The 19683-nt window shown below is 49.2% G+C and overlaps 1 protein-coding gene across 1 annotated transcript in view; it reads left to right on the top strand.

Moving 5' to 3' along the window:
- Positions 1 to 8402, top strand: part of LOC130110190 (arf-GAP with coiled-coil, ANK repeat and PH domain-containing protein 2-like) — a 121982-nt gene extending 113580 nt beyond the window's left edge. The window contains 1 exon segment of the mRNA XM_056277202.1: positions 6996 to 8402. Within this exon segment, the coding sequence (XP_056133177.1) occupies positions 6996 to 7099 (104 nt within the window). The 3' untranslated portion in view covers positions 7100 to 8402.
- The last annotated feature ends 11281 nt before the right edge of the window (positions 8403 to 19683 follow it).

Genomic DNA, 19683 nt, shown 5'->3' with positions numbered 1-19683 from the left:
GAGGCATGTGGTAGTCTGCAGCCCTCCCCGGATCAGCAGAGGGGGTGGAGCAGCGACCGGGACGGCTCAGAAGAGTGGGGGGATTGGCCAAGTACAATTGGAGAGAAAAGGGGGGGGGTAAAAGAAACAGTGATGATCAGAATAAGTTACTGTTAAGCTGACACGGTCTGCCATCTTTCAACTACCAACCATCAGTCACAATGTCTTCTTTACCTGGCAGTAATGCTAATTTCTGAATACCAGTTCAGATCAGACAGCTGGGGTGGGGTGGGGGGGGTGAACAATTGGCAGTAATGGCAGTAATGCTAACTTCTGAATACCAGTTCAGATCAGACAGCTGGGGTGGGGTGGGGGGGGTGAACAATTGGCAGTAATGGCAGTAATGCTAACTTCTGAATCACAGTTCAGATCAGACAGCTGGGGGGGGGGTCAACGATTCACTGGTTTTTGTCATTTTGACTTTGTGACATCCAAGCCGCTTATCCCAATATGGGTCATGGGATGCTGGCGCCTATCCCAGCAGTCACTGGGATAAGTGGCTTGGATAATGGATGGATGGATGGATGGATGGATGGACTTTGTGACGTGAGGAAATAGCCATTCCATTCTAACGGTTATGCAGTTAGTAATTTGTGTAGTGCTTGTGTGGTTCCCATGTTGAGTTTTACCCGTTTGTTTCCTCGGTGAGGCGTCGACCCAAAACTCTTCAGGTTGGTGTACCCGGTCAGGAAAATGTCCTAGATCTATTTTAAGACTGTTTTTTTAATAACCCGAGGAACCTTCCAAGAGTTGTAAATTCTGTACATAGCTGCGTTTCTGGGGGGTAGCGAGTATTTCAGAGTGTGTGTCTCTGGCGTTAGTAATGTACGCCTCTGTGTGTCGACACGCGGTCTGCACCAGGATGCAAGGATGCCTGTTACCAGGTGTCTGTTTCTGCATCCGAGTCAGGTCAGTTTTGGTGGAATGTGTGGCGTCGTCTGCCTGTTCAGACTGTGTCGTGTCCGGGTCAGTCTGTTCAGTGTGTTCGCTGGTCCCCCGTGGCCACAGGGAATCCGTAAAATGAAGGGTCCGTAAATGGAGCAGGAAGGCTTGTTTCAAGTGTTTTGGGGGGTGAGCTGACGAGGATGTGCAATAGAACTTGAACATATCCACATGGAACATGAACATGTGCTTGTACAGAGACTACTAATATTTAATATTTAATATTGATCCTCATCTTAAAAAGGATGTCCGTGCAGAGTGTGACTGCATGTGAGCGTGATGCTCACTCGAATTTGCTTAATAGGGGGCGAACGACTGAACGCGCTGCACCCTTAAAGGTGCAGCGTGTCGTGACTGCGTTACTGCAGTGTAACATGACCAGCAAATACTTGTGCTTGATTGTAGTTAGTCAGTCAGCGTAAAGGACTCCAAGCCAGCCCAAGTTCTGCATGTAAAAACACAGGAGTCACAGGCCTGTACGAGTTACGTATCCATTTGGACTTGTAGTTATTCATCTCGCTGAACACTAGAGGGCAGCGTTCAAGTAAAAAAAATCACATTGCACCTTGCGTTATTTCTGTGTGCGCATGTGCACTTTGGGTTCACACTCATTTCAGCTGGTCCTGGACCTGTTTGTGGGGCTGCAGGACTCTGCATGAGTGGCTTGTATAGAAGGAGACGGAGGGAGGGACATTTCTGATGACTGTGAGAAAGACAACCGCTGAGGAGATTTCAGCTTTTAGTCTTTGTACAGGGTGATGACAGTTTTTATCTGTTCACCACAAGAGGGCCCACTGGACTGAAGCGTGGTCTGTGGTAGTGTGCAGGAACGCAGTGACGACACGTTTTAAAGGAAAAGCCGTCGACTGTTTCCCTCAGGAGACACGGTCTGATGCTGAGGACCTGCTAGGAGGGTGGTTTGTTGTGCAGACGAGAGAGAGTTTCATTAATTTTCCCCTGAAACAACAGAGGCCTTTTCTTTTGAGCGCTATAATGGTGAACACCAGACACCTGTGCCAGTCTGTGGGGGAGACGGGTGAGGCGGTAGGTGGGGAGGCAGGTTTATGTTGTGTTAGCGGGAGACATTGAAGGATAAATTCATCTTTTTTAAAGGCAGAAACCTTCTGATGTGGTCAAGATAAAAAAAGAAGAGTTCATCCTTAAAGACCTTTAGCTTGTTTGCCTTTAGCCGGGGGGGGGGGGCGGTTTAGCCCCCTTTCCACAGGACTCCATATTTGTAGGCCATTTCACCTGGTGGCTAACATTAGTGTAAAATAAGGGTTAGCGTCAACGGTTTTGGTGAAAGTTAGGGCCGGGGTGCAGGTCAAGGTTAAAACTGATAAGGTCCGGGTGGTCTGGCGGTCTATTCCGTTGCCTACCAACACGGGGATCGCCGGTTCGAATCCCCGTTACCTCCGGCTTGGTCGGGCGTCCCTACCGATACAACTGGCCATGTCTGCGCGTGGACCTGCGCTACGTCCCCCTGGTGAAACTCCTCACTGTCAGGTGAAAAGAAGTGGCTGGTGACTCCACATGTATGGGAGGAGGCATGTGGTAGTCTGCAGCCCTCCCCGGATCAGCAGTGGGGGCGGAGCAGAGACCGGGACGGCTCGGAAGAGTGGGGTAATTGGCCAAGTACAATTGGGGGGGGGGGTAAAAAAATCTGATAAGGTCTGAAATGGTTCAGGTAGTGTCTTCCAGGTTAAATGGCGTACACATAGGGAGTCTCCCCTTTCCACAGCAAACTGGATTCTACCATGGTTCTCGCAGGTTTTCTAGTCAGCTCCTGTCAACTACCGCTCCACTCAAGTGTTTCGACCAATCAGAGGAGCTGATTGACTAAATGACTGAACAACCTTTAAAGGGCGACGCCGTCTGTGTTCTTTTCCGGGTTGTTCAAATGGAAACACCCATTCAGCCGTTAGCAACAAAGCAGTGACGCAGGTTAGCGCTAATGCCCCTCCCAACACCCCCACCCACACACACACACATACACACAGTTCTCTGACAGTGTCAGCATGGAGAGTGACAAAAGTGCGGAAACCCACATCAGGTCACATGGGAAAGAGAAGGGCTTGGGAAAATCTCCAAAACACATAATGGAAATGGACCCCCCCCCCCCTTTAATGAGATGTCTTGTTAAAGTGCAGAGCAGCGGTTCTGGACCCCCAAGAGACTGTGAGATGGTGCAGAAAGGTGGTCCTGAGATGAGTTGTAGAATCCGAACAAAATAATTACAAACATTGAGCTTCATGATCATGGGTTTAATCCTTGTGTTAAAACTACTTTTTCCGTAGTGGCGCAGCTCTGTTAAGACCACCACCTCTTCCTGATCACTCGCATCTCGCGCTCTCTCTCTCTCTCTCTCTCCGTGATGTCACTTCCTCTCAGTTCTCTACTGTCATTTTCTCTCTTCCTTTCCCAGGGTTTGTGCCTTTTCTTCTTTTCTTTTTTGGGATGGGGGTTTGAGGCCGACACAACTGTATTTTTGTACATAAAACCCTGCACTTTAAACACAATACAGTTGTTTAACAAAAACTAATCTGTTGTGGGCTTGTCTTTTCTTTCCTCTTCTGTCACCACATTCTAATGAAATCCTCTCAAACGTTTGCCTCAGTGCTCCCTCTGGTCTTTCTCATGCTTCTTCTTCTCCTTCTGCTCCACTCGGTTTGTACCGAGCCTCAGCGGCGCTCTGACAGGTACTGTATGGTTGACTTTCTCTTTTCCATTCCATTCTGTCTCTCGCTGAGCCGCTAACCGCCGCTGCGTTCCTGTTTTAAACCCCTGGTAGGACTACACACACTCCACTCTCCTGCTTTAAACCCCTGGTAGGACTACACACACCAGTCTCCTGTTTTAAACCTGTGGTAGGACTACACACACTCCACTCTCCTGCTTTAAACCCCTGGTAGGACTACACACTCCACTCTCCTGTTTTAAACCCCTGGCAGGACTCCACACACACACACCAGTCTCCTGTTTTAAACCCGTGGTAGGACTACACACACCAGTCTCCTGTTTTAAACCCCTGGTAGGACTACACACACTCCACTCTCCTGCTTTAAACCCCTGGTAGGACTACACACACTCCACTCTCCTGTTTTAAACCCCTGGTAGGACTACACACACCAGTCTCCTGTTTTAAACCCGTGGTAGGACTACACACACCAGTCTCCTGTTTTAAACCCCTGGTAGGACTACACACACTCCACTCTCCTGTTTTAAACCCCTGGCAGGACTACACACACCAGTCTCCTGTTTTAAACCTGTGGTAGGACTACACACACTCCACTCTCCTGTTTTAAACCCCTGGCAGGACTACACACACACACACCAGTCTCCTGTTTTAAACCCCTGGCAGGACTACACACACCAGTCTCCTGTTTTAAACCCCTGGCAGGACTACAAACACCAGTCTCCTGTTTTAAACCCCTGGCAGGACTACACACACCACTCTCCTGTTTAAACCCCTGGCAGGACTACACACACACACACCAGTCTCCTGTTTTAAACCCCTGGCAGGACTACACACACACACACCAGTCTCCTGTTTTAAACCCGTGGTAGGACTACACACACACACACCAGTCTCCTGTTTTAAACCCGTGGTAGGACTACACACACCAGTCTCCTGTTTTAAACCCCTGGTAGGACTACACACACCACTCTCCTGTTTTAAACCTGTGGTAGGACTACACACACTCCACTCTCCTGTTTTAAACCCCTGGTAGGACTACACACACCAGTCTCCTGTTTTAAACCCCTGGCAGGACTACACACACACACACCAGTCTCCTGTTTTAAACCCCTGGCAGGACTACACACTCCACTCTCCTGTTTTAAACCCCTGGCAGGACTACACACACACACACCAGTCTCCTGTTTTAAACCCCTGGTAGGACTACACACACTCCACTCTCCTGCTTTAAACCCCTGGTAGGACTACACACACTCCACTCTCCTGTTTTAAACCCCTGGTAGGACTACACACACCAGTCTCCTGTTTTAAACCCGTGGTAGGACTACACACACCAGTCTCCTGTTTTAAACCCCTGGTAGGACTACACACACTCCACTCTCCTGTTTTAAACCCCTGGCAGGACTACACACACCAGTCTCCTGTTTTAAACCTGTGGTAGGACTACACACACTCCACTCTCCTGTTTTAAACCCCTGGCAGGACTACACACACACACACCAGTCTCCTGTTTTAAACCCCTGGCAGGACTACACACACCAGTCTCCTGTTTTAAACCCCTGGCAGGACTACAAACACCAGTCTCCTGTTTTAAACCCCTGGCAGGACTACACACACCACTCTCCTGTTTAAACCCCTGGCAGGACTACACACACACACACCAGTCTCCTGTTTTAAACCCCTGGCAGGACTACACACACACACACCAGTCTCCTGTTTTAAACCCGTGGTAGGACTACACACACACACACCAGTCTCCTGTTTTAAACCCGTGGTAGGACTACACACACCAGTCTCCTGTTTTAAACCCCTGGTAGGACTACACACACCACTCTCCTGTTTTAAACCTGTGGTAGGACTACACACACTCCACTCTCCTGTTTTAAACCCCTGGTAGGACTACACACACCAGTCTCCTGTTTTAAACCCCTGGCAGGACTACACACACACACACCAGTCTCCTGTTTTAAACCCCTGGCAGGACTACACACTCCACTCTCCTGTTTTAAACCCCTGGCAGGACTACACACACACACACCAGTCTCCTGTTTTAAACCCGTGGTAGGACTACACACACCAGTCTCCTGTTTTAAACCCCTGGTAGGACTACACACACCAATCTCCTGTTTTAAACCCCTAGTAGGACTACACACACCAGTCTCCTGTTTTAAACCCCTGGCAGGACTACACACACCAGTCTCCTGTTTTAAACCCCTGGTAGGACTACACACACCAGTCTCCTGTTTTAAACCCCTGGCAGGACTACACACTCCAGTCTCCTGTTTTAAACCCCTGGTAGGACTACACACACCAGTCTCCTGTTTTAAACCCCTGGTAGGACTACACACTCCAGTCTCCTGTTTTAAACCCCTGGCAGGACTACACACACCAGTCTCCTGTTTTAAACCCCTGGCAGGACTACACACACCAGTCTCCTGTTTTAAACCCCTGGCAGGACTACACACATCAGTTAACGCCAGTTGTTTCACCACAGTTCCTTATCAGGGTTGTTGGTATATGAGAGATGAGGAATAAAGTTCTTTTTCGGTACCTCTCTGCCACATGGTGGCGTAGTTTGTAGGCAAACTGCCCCCAAATCAGAAAGTCCAGGTTCAAGTTGGGCAAACATCTGCCCTGCTGAAGTGCCCTTGAACAAAACACTGAACCAGCTCTGTAAGAACGACTGACTCCTTTACACTGACCTCTGACCTCTCTAGGGAACATTTGTCAGCAGTGATCCTTAACTTAATATGTCAACATGTCAATACAATTCCAGGGTTCTCACGTGTCCTGGAAAACCTGGACATGTATAGACCTGTTTTCCGTTCATGGGAAACACACGGATAAAGGTGATGAAATGTCCTGGAAACACTCTTGACCTCATGACAAATGTGACGTGAGGTCATAAGCTTTTATATGCTGAACGTGGCGTCAGTGTGTGACGTTTGGGCGGTATTTTTAGTCACACTGAGACTGAACATACCAGCCAAACATACATCGAGACTTCCACTGATAGTTACCACTGAATAGCATGACGAACCTCGTATGTCATGTTATGTAGGTCTTAACAAAAGTCACGGAAATGTCCTTGAAAAGTCCCGGAACATCATTCCTTAAAGAGTGGGAATCCTAATTAACTCTTCCCAGACACATTGGCTGTTCTCAGCACCGTGTAAGGTTTCAGTGCTACCAGAACACCGCTGTACCACACATGATTAGAAATGAAAATGATGACGGGGGATAAGGTACAGCCTTATCTTGCCCTTCGGAGGGATGCCGAGGTATTCATCTCAAGTTTTCTTTTCTGTCCTGGCAGGAGATGAAACCTACCAGGATATTTTCCAAGACTTCACCCAGATGGCGTCCAATGACCCGGACAAGCTGAACCGCTACCAACAGTATGACGGACAGAGGCTCTGACAACGGCGAGATGGCCCCGAGTCCATCCACAGACCATCCACAGCATTCTGTGGTTCTGCCGGGCAGCGCCGGGCATCTTACTGCCATATGGCGATCCATTTCATCCCATCCAAAAAAAAACCCACACTGCCCTCTGTGGCCTTGCAATGAATTTTAACATCAGCTGAGGTGTTTTTTACTCAAACTGAAGAGTACAGACACTTCACTGTGGTGAGGAAGGAACTTAAATCAGCGGTTAAATGAACGGGTTTCCCCTTTCTATGCATCTGTACAGTACTTCTCAGCAGGACTTACAGTAAGTGAATGGTACAGTGTTGTAGCCTCTGAAGGGACTCCATCCATCCAAGCAAAGACACTCAGAAAGTTAGTTTTAAGGAACGCTTTGACTTCGCCTTGCCAACATTGCAATGCAGTTTCTGGACTCTACAGCTCATTAATCTGTACGGGAGGAGGCCAAGATCAGGACTGGTTAAAAAATCCATCAGAGTCGTTAGTAGAAACCTGTGTTTTATAGACCGTTGAAACTGTTGCAGTTTTAAACCCTTTCTCTGTCGAATAGGATTCTGTTGGAGGTGGAGGTGAAGGCAGCATATACATGAAAATATGTCTTTTAATTATTTGCACAAATCTCTTCGTCTTAAATCACCACTGATGTTGACCAGGTTTTGATGGTAAGACTTTGACGTGTGAAAGTGTGTACAGGCATTACAAGAGTGCGCCTGTTGTCGTCGTCTGTAATGCTAAAAGACAAACTCCTAGTTATGTGTTTGATTTGAAATGTTCGATACCTATTCCTGAAAACGTTCCAGTGAGGGATTTTATTCCCGCGTTCGACGCCACGTTATTCTCTGAGCAGGTTTCCGGTGTCGCGTGTTCAGAGTCGAGGTGGCGGACGTGAGGAGCGTTCAGAGGCACAAAAACACCTCTGTGGGACTTGAAGGACAGCGGTTTATTGGACCGCTGGTGTTCGGCCATTTTGTGGCCCTGGCTTCTACAGACCGCCAGCTCTGTGCTGGAGGGCCCCGGCACTGGGAAACGTCTGGAACAACGACTCGCTCGGGAATTGTGCACGTAGTTGGAAAGCTTTTGTACAAGTACAAAACTGTTGTTGGGCCGCGACACGGGACAGCACGTTGTAAACCACAGTTTATTCATATGTTGTGATTTTTTGCTGTAGTGAAGAATCTTCTTCACCTCGGGGCCGAGTGTGCGGCCATGTTGCTCAGCCGCCGGCACACAACATGTTGAGCACCGACTAATCTCTTAAATAAAGATAAGACATGAACGCATGGAAAAAGACTGGAATGTGAACACGGAGAATGTGTAGGAACCCTGGGCGGGGTGTTCCTTGGGGCGGAGGGGCGACGCACCACCTCAGGGGGAAGGGAGAGGGAATCGACTGTAGGCCGCTACGCATCTGCATGGTTGCCCTTTTGGGGGGTTCAGGATCCGCTGGTAAATGAGGACAAGGTGGAGGCGTCCCGGTGGCTCACCTGGTAGAGTGGTACCACATACGGCTGGGTCCTTACCGCAGCAGCCTGGGTTGGAACCCGGCCCGGGCCCTTTGCTGCATGTCGTCCCCTCTCTCTCCCCTGTCTTTCCTGTCTCTCTCTCGACTAGCGCTGTCAGATAAAGGTGGGGGAAAAAAATCTTGAGAAAATAAATAAATACCAAGTGTATTGAGAGATCCAAACTCCACTTGGCAACTTGTGGGGCGTCCCGGTGGTGTGGCGGTCCGTTGCCTACCAAGACGGGGCTCGCCGGTTCAAATCCCAGTGTTACCTCCGGCTTGGTCGGGCGTCCCTACAGACACAATTGGCCGTGTCTGTGGGTGGGAAGCCATGATGTGGGTATGTGTCCTGGTCACTGCACTAGCGCCTCCTCTGGTCAGTCAGGGCGCCTGTTCGGGGGGGAGGGAACTGGGGGGAATAGCGTGATCCTCTCATGCGCTACGTCCCCCTGGTGAAACTCCTCACTGTCAGGTGAAAAGAAGTGGCTGGTGACTCCACATGTATGGGAGGAGGCATGTGGTAGTCTGCAGCCCCCCTGGATCAGCAGAGGGGGTGGAGCAGAGACCGGGACGGCTCGGAAGAGGGGGGTAGTTGGCCGGATACAACTGGGGGGGGGGGCAAATTCCTCAGTGTGAGAACAGACAGACTTCAGGCTTGACAGGACAAGGTGAGGGGATGGTGTGCTGAGAACTGGGACAGGTGTAAACATGACTTACTGTCTCCTGGCCACAGGCCTGTCAAGCGTAGACATCACATCTTGTTCAGCAGGTGTGAGACACAACCGAATACATACGGTGACAACTTGAGCTTATTGATGCATGTCCAGCTTCGTGAGAGTAGATAAACATACAAATACTTAACTATTCACTTAAACCGTGAGGCGCGACCTCCGGAGCCACGCTGAGGCAGCAGATGCTCATCTGCGTCCTCTGCGTCCTCCTGCTGACCAGGCTGCAGTAGAAGGTGGAGGCTGTGGGACTCGGCAGGTGCATGGGGTCGTCCTGCTGGAACAGAGCAGGACTTCCTAACGTAGGACGGCACATGTTGAGTGTGCAGCAACAGGTCACCCTCACCACAAAGGAGAAAACTCACTCTACACTCAGTGAGGGTTACGGGTGTGAGGGTGGCTCAAAAGATACCTGGATGATGAAGTATCGGGGCGGCACGTCCGCTCAGGGGGTAGTGCGGTCACCTCACAGCAAGAAGGTCCTGGGTTCGAGTCCCGGGGTAGTCCAGCCTTGGGGGTCGTCCGGGGTCGTCCCCTGTGTGGAGTTTGCATGTTCTCCCCGTGTCTGTGTGGGTTTCCTTCCACAGTCCAAAGACATGTAGGTCAGGTGACTCAAAGACATGTAGGTCAGGTGACTCAAAGACATGTAGGTCAGGTGACTCAAAGACATGTAGATCAGGTGACTCAAAGACATGTAGGTCAGGTGACTCAAAGACATGTAGGACAGGTGACTCAAAGACATGTAGGTCAAGTGGATCAGCTGTACTAAACTGTCCCTAGGCGTGTGTGTGTGTGTGTGTGTGATGTCCAGGGTGTCTCCCCACCTACCGCCCAATGACTGCTGGGATAGGCTCCAGCATCCCCGCCACCCTGAGAGCAGGATAAGCGGTTCAGATGATGGATGGATGGATGGATGGATGGATGGGTGGATGGATGGATGAGGTAATGGGGGGATCCCGTGCCATCTTCATCAACTCAGAGATGAGTCCCAGGAAACGGGGCCTGCTGTCTGCATCAGTCCTCCAACCTGAACAATAAAACCAGCAGATTATCATGCAGCTGTAGCGAGGAGAAATCAAATCAAATCATATCAATTTTATTTGTATAGCCCAGGGGGCTTAACAGCAACACAACATCCTGTCCTTAGACCCTCTCATCGGAGCAACAGAGGAGGATCTCTCTCCCAAGACGAACAGCGTGCAATGGATGTTGTGTTCACACAGTTTACACAACACAACATTGAAAGAGGAGAACAGAATTATAAAGTTTATGAAGAACATGATGCACAGGATGCCAAGCAGTGTCCACATGCCAACGGAGCAGCCCAGGACCCAAGCCACGTGACCAGCAGCATCATGTAGTAACAAAAACTTAGGTGAGGAGAGGAAGGGCAGGCAGCATCCAAATGGCGACCACCATCACCACGGAGACCTGGGAGGAGAACCGACTGCACATGCACGCAAGAGAGACTCACATGACACCATTCACACACAGAGAAAGAGAAAGGAGGAGACATCATTCAGAGAGAGAGAAAAGACATGTTAGAGAAGAGAACAGTTTGCTATAGTCATTAGCCATCATCAATTAAGTCATCAATTCGTCATAATCTATACTCGATAATCTATACTCGATAATCTATACTCGGTAATCTATACTCGGTAATCTATACTCTGTAATCTATACTCTGTAATCTATACTCTGTAATCTATACTCAATAATCTGGTGGGCAGAAGAGTGGTTGGTAAATTCATTGAGACAGAAACCAACCCGCCATGCAGCACAGGTTGTCAAGCACTCAACTTAAAGGCAACTAGTTGGAAACGGTTAAAAAAAAGAAAAAAGAAGAGCTGGTTGTGTAGGTATGTATAAGTGTGTGATGGCCTGGCAGCCTGTCCAGGGTGTCTCCCTGGACAGGATGGGTGGATGGATGGATGGATGGATGGATGGGTGGATGGATGGATGGATGAATGGATCGATGGATGGGTGGGTGGGTAGGTGAATGGGTGAATGGATGGATGGATGGATGGATGGATGGGAGGATGGGTGGATGGATGGATGGATGGGTGAGTGAGTGGATGGATGGATGGATGGATGGGTGGATGGATGGATGGGTGGGTGAATGGATGGATGGATGGATGGATGGATGGATGGATGGATGGATGGGAGGATGGGTGGATGGATGGATGGATGGGTGAATGGATGGATGGATGGGTGGGTGAATGGATGGATGGATGGATGGATGGATGGATGGATGGATGGATGGGAGGATGGGTGGATGGATGGGTGAGTGAATGGATGGATGGATGGGTGGATGGGTGGATGGATGGATGGATGGGTGAATGGATGGATGGATGGATGGATGGATGGGAGGATGGGTGGATGGATGGATGGATGGGTGATTGGATGGATGGATGGGTGGGTGAATGGATGGATGGATGGATGGATGGATGGATGGATGGATGGGAGGATGGGTGGATGGATGGATGAGATATGCTAAATTGAAATGAGTGAGCGATAGAAGGCAGATGAAGGGACGTCCTTAAAGAGAACAACGTGTAGTTGGGAAGGTTCAGGAATGCCATCTGATGGAAGAGAAGGACTAAACGCGAGGACGGGCAGTAGGGAAACAGGAATAACTTCCTGAAAACATCTCTTCATACTTTTCTTTCTGAAAGCCGCGATCCTCAATCCCAACTTTCACCGCCAGGGCGTCGTGCCGCCACCTAACGGCACAGCGCGGCACAGCAAGCTGCCGTCACCCGCACTGACTGACAGGCGTCTTCATGCGCGCACCGCCAGTGGGCCGCAGCGGGAGGGGGTGGGGTCTAATGTGCTGTGACGCTGCGGCTTCCGCCCACGTGTCTGATGGCGGGAAACGTGCGAGTCAAACGGACCCACGTGTCCAGCCTGTAAATAAGGCGCAGCGCGGGCTTGAACTCACGTCACGGCAGATGGCGGCTGTAAACGTGTCGGTGTGTCAGGAGGGTCGGGTTTGTGTCGCGCCGTGTAGGAACGTTATAACCCGTCTGGCGGCTGTTTTACACGGTATTCATACGTCACGACTCCGCCTTTATAAGCCTTCGTTTAAACGTCGGGCGCGGCTCCGCCGTCCCGGCGACGCGCGTCTTTGTACCGGATTTTCTTGTCAATAAAGATGCGTGGAAAAAACAAAAAGACCCGACGTGGGCGCCGTCCGGTCGACCGGTTTTCCCTCTCGGTCTGCTGTCGCCCCCGTGTGGACAAACGGAGTAGCGCTTCCGTCCGCCAACGCGCCGCGGAGGCCGTGGGGAGCGCGACGGCCCGTCCGCGAGAAGCCTTCACCCGAACACTCACGCGCCGAGTTTTCTCTTACGGCGAAACCATTTTCTCCTTCTCCTTCTCCTTTTCTCTCTTTCTCCTTTCCCCCTTTCTCCTTTCCTCTCTTTCTCCTTTGTCCTTTCTCCTTTGTCCTTTCTCCTTTTCTCTCTTTCTCCTTTTCTCTCTTTCTCCTTTTCTCTCTTTCTCCTTTCCTCTCTTTCTCCTTTCTCCTTTTCTCTCTTTCTCCTTTCCTCTCTTTCTCCCTTTCTCTCTTTCTCCTTTCCTCTCTTTCTCCTTTTCTCTTTCTCCTTTCCCTCTTTCTCCTTTCTCCTTTCCTCCTTTTCTCTCTTTCTCTTTTTCTCTCTTTCTCCTCTCCCTTTCTCTCTCTCTCTTTTCTCTCTTTCTCCTTTTCTTTCGTCTTTTTCTTTTTCTCTTTTCGTTCTCTCTTCCTCCTTTTCTCTCTCTCTCTCTCTCTCTTTCTCCTTTTCTCTCTCTTTCTCTCCTTTCCATCCACACCAGATGTTGATGAGAAGACACTGTCAGTGTTTCTCAAAGCAGATGTTGATGGAATGTTTAGGAGAGTTTCTTCTTCTTCTTCTTTTCTCCCTCTTCTCCTCTTTCGTCATTTCTACCCCAGACTGGAGCCTCCTCAGCCAAGATGGCGCGTGTCTCCGGAGATGGCAACGCATGTGGCCCAGTTCGTGCAGCCGGGAGGGGAGACCAGAGTTCATCAGCTGCAGGCTGTAGAACCGTTCCGGGTCTTAGATTTTCCTTTTCTTCCCGACTCTCTTGGTCCCTGTGGGCAAAGTCCTCTCTGCACGTAAGCCGCCATGCAGCGCCCGGGGAGCAAGTCCAGCCCGCCTTGCCATGCCTTGCTCAGGAGCACAGGCAGGAGTACTAGCCCTAACATGCATGTCTTTCTGATGGTGGGGGAAACCGGAGCACCCGGAGAAACCCCACCGCAGACACGGGGAGAACACGCAAACTCCACACAGAGGACGACCTGGGACGACCCCCCCCCCCAGGGTTGGCCAATAGATGGCACGGTACTAAAAAAAATGAAATTAAATTTAAAAAGGCGCAAGTTTGTTGAATACTGACGTCATCATCATCATCATCATCAGTTCCGTAACCTAGGGAGGTCGTAGGAGCGCAGCTGATGCCTCAGCATGTTGCGTCATCGTCGTGTTCCAGTAGGGGGCAGTACCTGGGGGTCCCTGTCTCCTCTCCAGGTGTGGATGGCCGTTGGTCCACAGAGGAACTCATCCGCCCTGTGACAGGTTTGGTTTCTAGTCCTGCTGGGGGTCCACACCCCCCCTCCTCCTCACGACAGCCCGAGGCTTGAAGAGGGGCTGCCGGTTCACTCGCCGACCACCCGACGGTTGCAGTTTAACGTCGTACCCAGGACCAGGATGCTGACAGCGGCATACTAACCGGTTTTGAAATAATTGTGTCCGTATAACAAGAGTTTCTGAGACTGGTTTGTGGTATTTATGTCGTGTCCAGTAACGGAGGCCTAAGTAGGAAGAACACGAACACACAAGTACAGTTTACTTCTGGAATCAGGCGTTTCTCGTTCCACAGCGGGAAGCTGTTATGCGGCACGCTACCGCCATCTGCTGGAATTTAAGTAGTACTGCTCCACCGGCTGTATATCGCTGTAAGGGTGTTGTGCCCCGGATGTTGTTGTGCCCCCCCCACCGAGCCAGATAAAAGAATATGTCAGCACTCATTTTCACCAGCCAACAGCATCCAAATTGAGAACCGAACCAAATTCTTCAAATACCCTGTCCCCCCCCCCCCGGAACAAAAATACCCTGTTCCCCCCCCGAACAAAAATACCCAGTTACCCCCCCAGAACAAAAATACCCAGTCTCCTCCCCCCGAATAAAAATACCCAGTTCCCCCCCCCCCCCGAACAAAAATACCCAGTTCCCCCCCAGAACAAAAATACCCAGTCCCCCCCCCCAACAAAAATACCCAGTTACCCCCCCGAACAAAAATACCCTGTCCCCCCAGAACAAAAATAGCCAGTTCCCCCCGAACAAAAATACCCAGTCCCCCCAACAAAAATACCCAGTTCCCCCCCGAACAAAAATACCCAGTCCCCCCAACAAAAATACCCAGTTACCCCCAGAACAAAAATACCCAGTTCCCCCCCCGAACATAAAATACCCAGTTCCCCCCCGAATAAAAATATCCAGTTCCCCCCCCCAACAAAAATACCCAGTTACCCCCCCAGAACAAAAATACCCAGTTCCCCCCCCCGAACAAAAATATCCAGTTCCCCCCCGAATAAAAATATCCAGTTCCCCCCCAACAAAAATACCCAGTTACCCCCCCCAACAAAAATACCCAGTTCCCCCCCCAGAACAAAAATACCCAGTGTAGCTGTCTCAAAAGTAGAGACTTGGTTTGTTATAGTTTCATTATGATTTCATAAATAATTCCATGTGATAAATATGTGATTAAGAATATAAATACAGGTTAAAAATCTTATAGTTAAAACAAGCGACTTTTACTTTGAAAATGTGTAATGATCACGTGACTGCTGTACGTCTTCGCGCCTACCACTGCTGCATTATGGGAAGGAGAAACCTCTGGCGCTGCGCTGAGACGCCATGCAAGGTTCCGAATCTTCGTTCTACACACGGTCTGAGAGAAGCGCACGGTAACTATTTCACATTCTGTATTATTTTATGTATCCTGTCATAACTTTATGTTTGTTGATCTTGTGTGTAATTGGTTTTCTATATCGTTGTTATGTTACGTTGTACCATGATGGAACCTAGCCACGTGCAGCCATGGTAGTAATTGTCGTTCCGTTGTTGTTCTTGACTTGAGTTTTCACGGTGTCTGAGGAGGCGAATGGGAGACTAATAAACTCTGGACATCAGTAGGAATCGTGGCCTTTCATTAAAGTACATTGGACCTGTGTAGCTACACCCAGTCCCCCCCCCCGAACAAAAATACCCAGTTCACCCCGAACAAAAATACCCAGTTCATCCCGAACAAATATACCCCGTCCCCCCCGAACAAAAATACCCAGTTCACCCCGAACAAATATACCCAGTTCCCCAGAACAAAAATACCCAGTTCACCCCGAACAAAAATACCCAGTTCCCCCAGAACAAATATACCCAGTTCACCCCGAACAAAAATACCCAGTTCACCCCGAACAAAAATACCCAGTTCCCCCCCAACAAAAATACCCAGTTCCCCCCAGAACAAAAGAAATCCACTACAAAATGAGGAATGGTTTCTGTGTGCCAGTGAATGTGTAAGATTGAGGTTTGTGTTTGAGAATAATGGACGTTGTGTTTTGTGTAACGGTGACACAACAGAGCAGCTCTTTGTGTCCTGCCCTCACGCCCAGTTGTTCTGGAAACACCTCATGGAACGGTGAAGTAGAAAACCACAACAACGCACATTATAGATCATAAGAGTATTAGTTTTGGTGTGTTATTAGAAGATAACAAGACTGGACCTGCTGATCAATGTTTTACTTATTTTAGCCACATTTTTTATCCGTAAGACTGAATTTGTAGCCCTTACTGTAGCATCCCCACCGCATGATGGTCAACACTTCAACTGATGATGTTTCATTTATTTAAAAACTCCAAACCACCGTAAGAGCTAAATATAAAGCACAAACAGAAATACATGAACTACATAGCCATGTGGCCTCAAGCGTTAGCCTAGCTTAACATTAGCGCACATCTGTTACCAGACACTCAACTTAGAGGAGCTATGAAGTTCCTTAAGGCTTCAAACTTACACCAAAGCACAAAAACACACAATACAATACAAAGAATACTAACCTTGTGCCTCTTCGGAGGGCGCTAATACAATAAGATTCGACTTAATGAGATCTCATTTCACCGTTAATGTTCCTTCTTTCGTTGGCGATAGGAAATACTAAGAATCAAATCGTAATTTCAGAATAAAAGTCCCTCAAAGCAAACAAAACAGGAAATACTGCAATACATATTTAAAACATTAGCCCTGCAATAATATGAATAAGTGGTTGTTCCACAGGGAAATCTCTTTAGGATTACACTTAGAATTTTGGTGGGAGTGTGTAGCTAACCCAATTCTGAGTGTTTCATTAAACAACATGAACTATGAATAATTTTCACAGAAAGAATGACAATGTTTCATTAAAGTCATGAGCTTAAGAAGCCTCTAATAACGGGCCTAGCTTCTGCACTGGGTGCTCCGATATGGAAAGCTTACCCAGACGCTCACCCTTCTTGCTCAGTCTCTTATCTCCTATTGAGATTTTTGCTCTTCTTATGAGTCCATCCTTACCCTTGACAGTCTCTATGAGCCTTGGACAGTCTCTATGACCCTTGCAAGTTTCCACTCACCTCTAGGTGACAGTTCATCAATGTCCATTACAACATCACCCACTTGCAGATTTCTCCTCGGCGAGTGCCATCTCTGTTTTGTCATTATGCTGTGAAGATATTCTCATTTCCAGCGGCTCCAGAACTGTTCCACCAGGTACTGCACACATCGCCATCTCTTTGCTCCGTATAAGTCTTCTCAGGGGAATGTCTCAGGCGGAGGCAGCGCTGGGCTGGACTTCATTTGGATTAGGTGATTGGGGGTGAGGGGTTCCAGGCTGTCTGGACTGAGCATGTTATCCACCGTGAGAGGCCTGCTGTTGACTATAGCCATGGCTTCATAGAAAAGTGTCCATAGTGCAGAGTCATTGAGTCTGTTGTGAGAAAGTGATAGTGTGGAGTTCAGGACATTCCTGACCGTCTTGATCTGGCGCTCCCGCACGCCCCCTGCATGGCTGGAGTGCGGTGCGTTCGTGACAAAGTCACACTGCCTGAGTGAAAGAAATGTGCTTAGTCTGTCAGTCAAGCTCTCGTAGGGCTGCCTTAAGCTCATTCTTGGCACTAACTGTTAGTGCCTTGATTGCACTGGATTTGAAGGACAGCACCTCTGATGGCGATGAAGCATCGCAAGCTGTTAATGAAGGTGTCAGTGGACATGTCCTCCAGCATCTCCAGGTGGATGGCCCGTGAACAAAAGCAGGTGAGGAGCAGGCCATATCGTTTGTGCTGTTTCCTTCCTTCTGTAGTGACAAAGGGACCAAGGCAGTCCATACCGCAATAAGTGAATGGAGGGGAGGGCTCCATGCGCTCTGCAGCTAAGTCGCTCATTCTTTGGCCCTCTGGAGGTCCCCTGAGTCTGCGACAGATCACACACTGGCGAATGAATGAAGCAACTGCTCGGCTCATACCTGGGATCCATTATCCATTGGATCCGATTTCATTTGCAGTAAAGCCCTTGCTCTGGTGTTTGATCTTTTCATGGTTGTGCGCTATTATCAGCTTTGTGATATGATGCTCTATGATGCTCTCTTCCCAGTAAGGACATATGGCGCAAGGAAGCCAAGAGGGTCAAATATTGATGCGACAGTAGCCAATATGCCTCTACGTGTCCCTGGTTGGTTTGTCAAAGTGTTGTTGAATCTGAAACTATCTCTGTCTATGCGCCAGTGAATATGAATAAGTGGTTGTTCAACAGGGAAATCTCTTTAGAATGAAACTTAGAATTGGCTTGGCCACAGAATCTATTAAGACTCCACCCATCTTCACGTGCTATTATGAAACTCGACTCTACACCAAGTCCCTCAAATCAATGAAACCAAAATGTGCCAAAGGTCTGATGAATTACTAGAAAATCACCTGACCAAGGTAATAGCTTAAAAACTAACAATCATTTAGTCATCCTTATTTACGATTTAGTTATTGTTATTTTACTTTTTATTTTGTTTGATTGGTTTATTAATGGTTATTTTATGTTTTATTCTGCTTAATTGACTTATTTTATGCCTTTGCTGTGTGGTTTGTGTACATGTTGTACATCTACGGTGGCGTTGTTTTCTAGAGGACGAAAGGTTTCAGTTGTGTTGCTGTTTGCCTTCTTGTTATAAATTTATCGTTCAAATAAAACAAAAACAACCCACGACTCGTCTCGTCGTTCAGCGCCGGAACTAAAAGGTTGACGCTGGATCCAGCAGGGCGGAGGCCCGGAAGTAGACGTGATTGGTTGTTGCGTCGGCCAATAGACAGCGCGGAACCTCGAAGCGCACTGACTCCAGACCAACAGACAGACCAACAGACAGACAGAGCAGCAGACAGACCGACCGACCGATAGACAGAGCAGCAGACAGACAGAGCAGCAGACAGACAGAGCAGCAGACAGAGCAGCAGACAGAGCAGCAGACAGACCGACCGACCGACAGACAGAGCAACAGACAGACAGAGCAGCAGACAGAGCAGCAGACAGACCGACAGACAGAGCAACAGACAGACAGAGCAGCAGACAGACAGAGCAACCGACAGACAAAGCAGCAGACAGACAGAGCAACAGACAGACAAAGCAGCAGACCGACAGACCAACAGACAGACAGAGCAGCAGACAGACAGAGCAGCAGACAGACAGAGCAGCAGACAGAGCAGCAGACAGACAGAGCAGCAGACAGACAGAGCAGCAGACAGACAGAGCAGCAGACAGAGCAGCAGACAGACCGACCGACCGACAGACAGAGCAACAGACAGACAGAGCAGCAGACAGACAGAGCAACAGACAGACAGAGCAGCAGACCGACAGACCAACAGACAGACAGAGCAGCAGACAGACAGAGCAGCAGACAGACCGACAGACAGACAGAGCAGCAGACAGACAGACAGCAACAGACAGACCGAGCAGCAGACAGACAGAGCAACAGACAGACAGACCAACAGACAGACCGACCAACAGACAGACAGAGCAACAGACAGACAGAGCAGCAGACAGACAGACAGAGCAACAGACAGACCGAGCAGCAGACAGACAGAGCAACCGACAGACAGACCAACAGACCAACAGAGCAACAGACAGACAGACCAACAGACAAACAGAACAGCAGACAGACCGACCAACAGACAGACAGAGCAGCAGACAGACCAACCGACCAACAGACAGAGCAGCAGACAGACAGACCAACAGACAGAGCAGCAGACAGACCGACCAACAGACAGAGCAGC

Source organism: Lampris incognitus, chromosome 3 (assembly GCF_029633865.1).
Source record: "Lampris incognitus isolate fLamInc1 chromosome 3, fLamInc1.hap2, whole genome shotgun sequence".
In the NCBI taxonomy this organism is placed as follows: Eukaryota; Metazoa; Chordata; class Actinopteri; order Lampriformes; family Lampridae; genus Lampris; species Lampris incognitus.
This window is presented reverse-complemented; position numbering and strand designations above follow the sequence as displayed.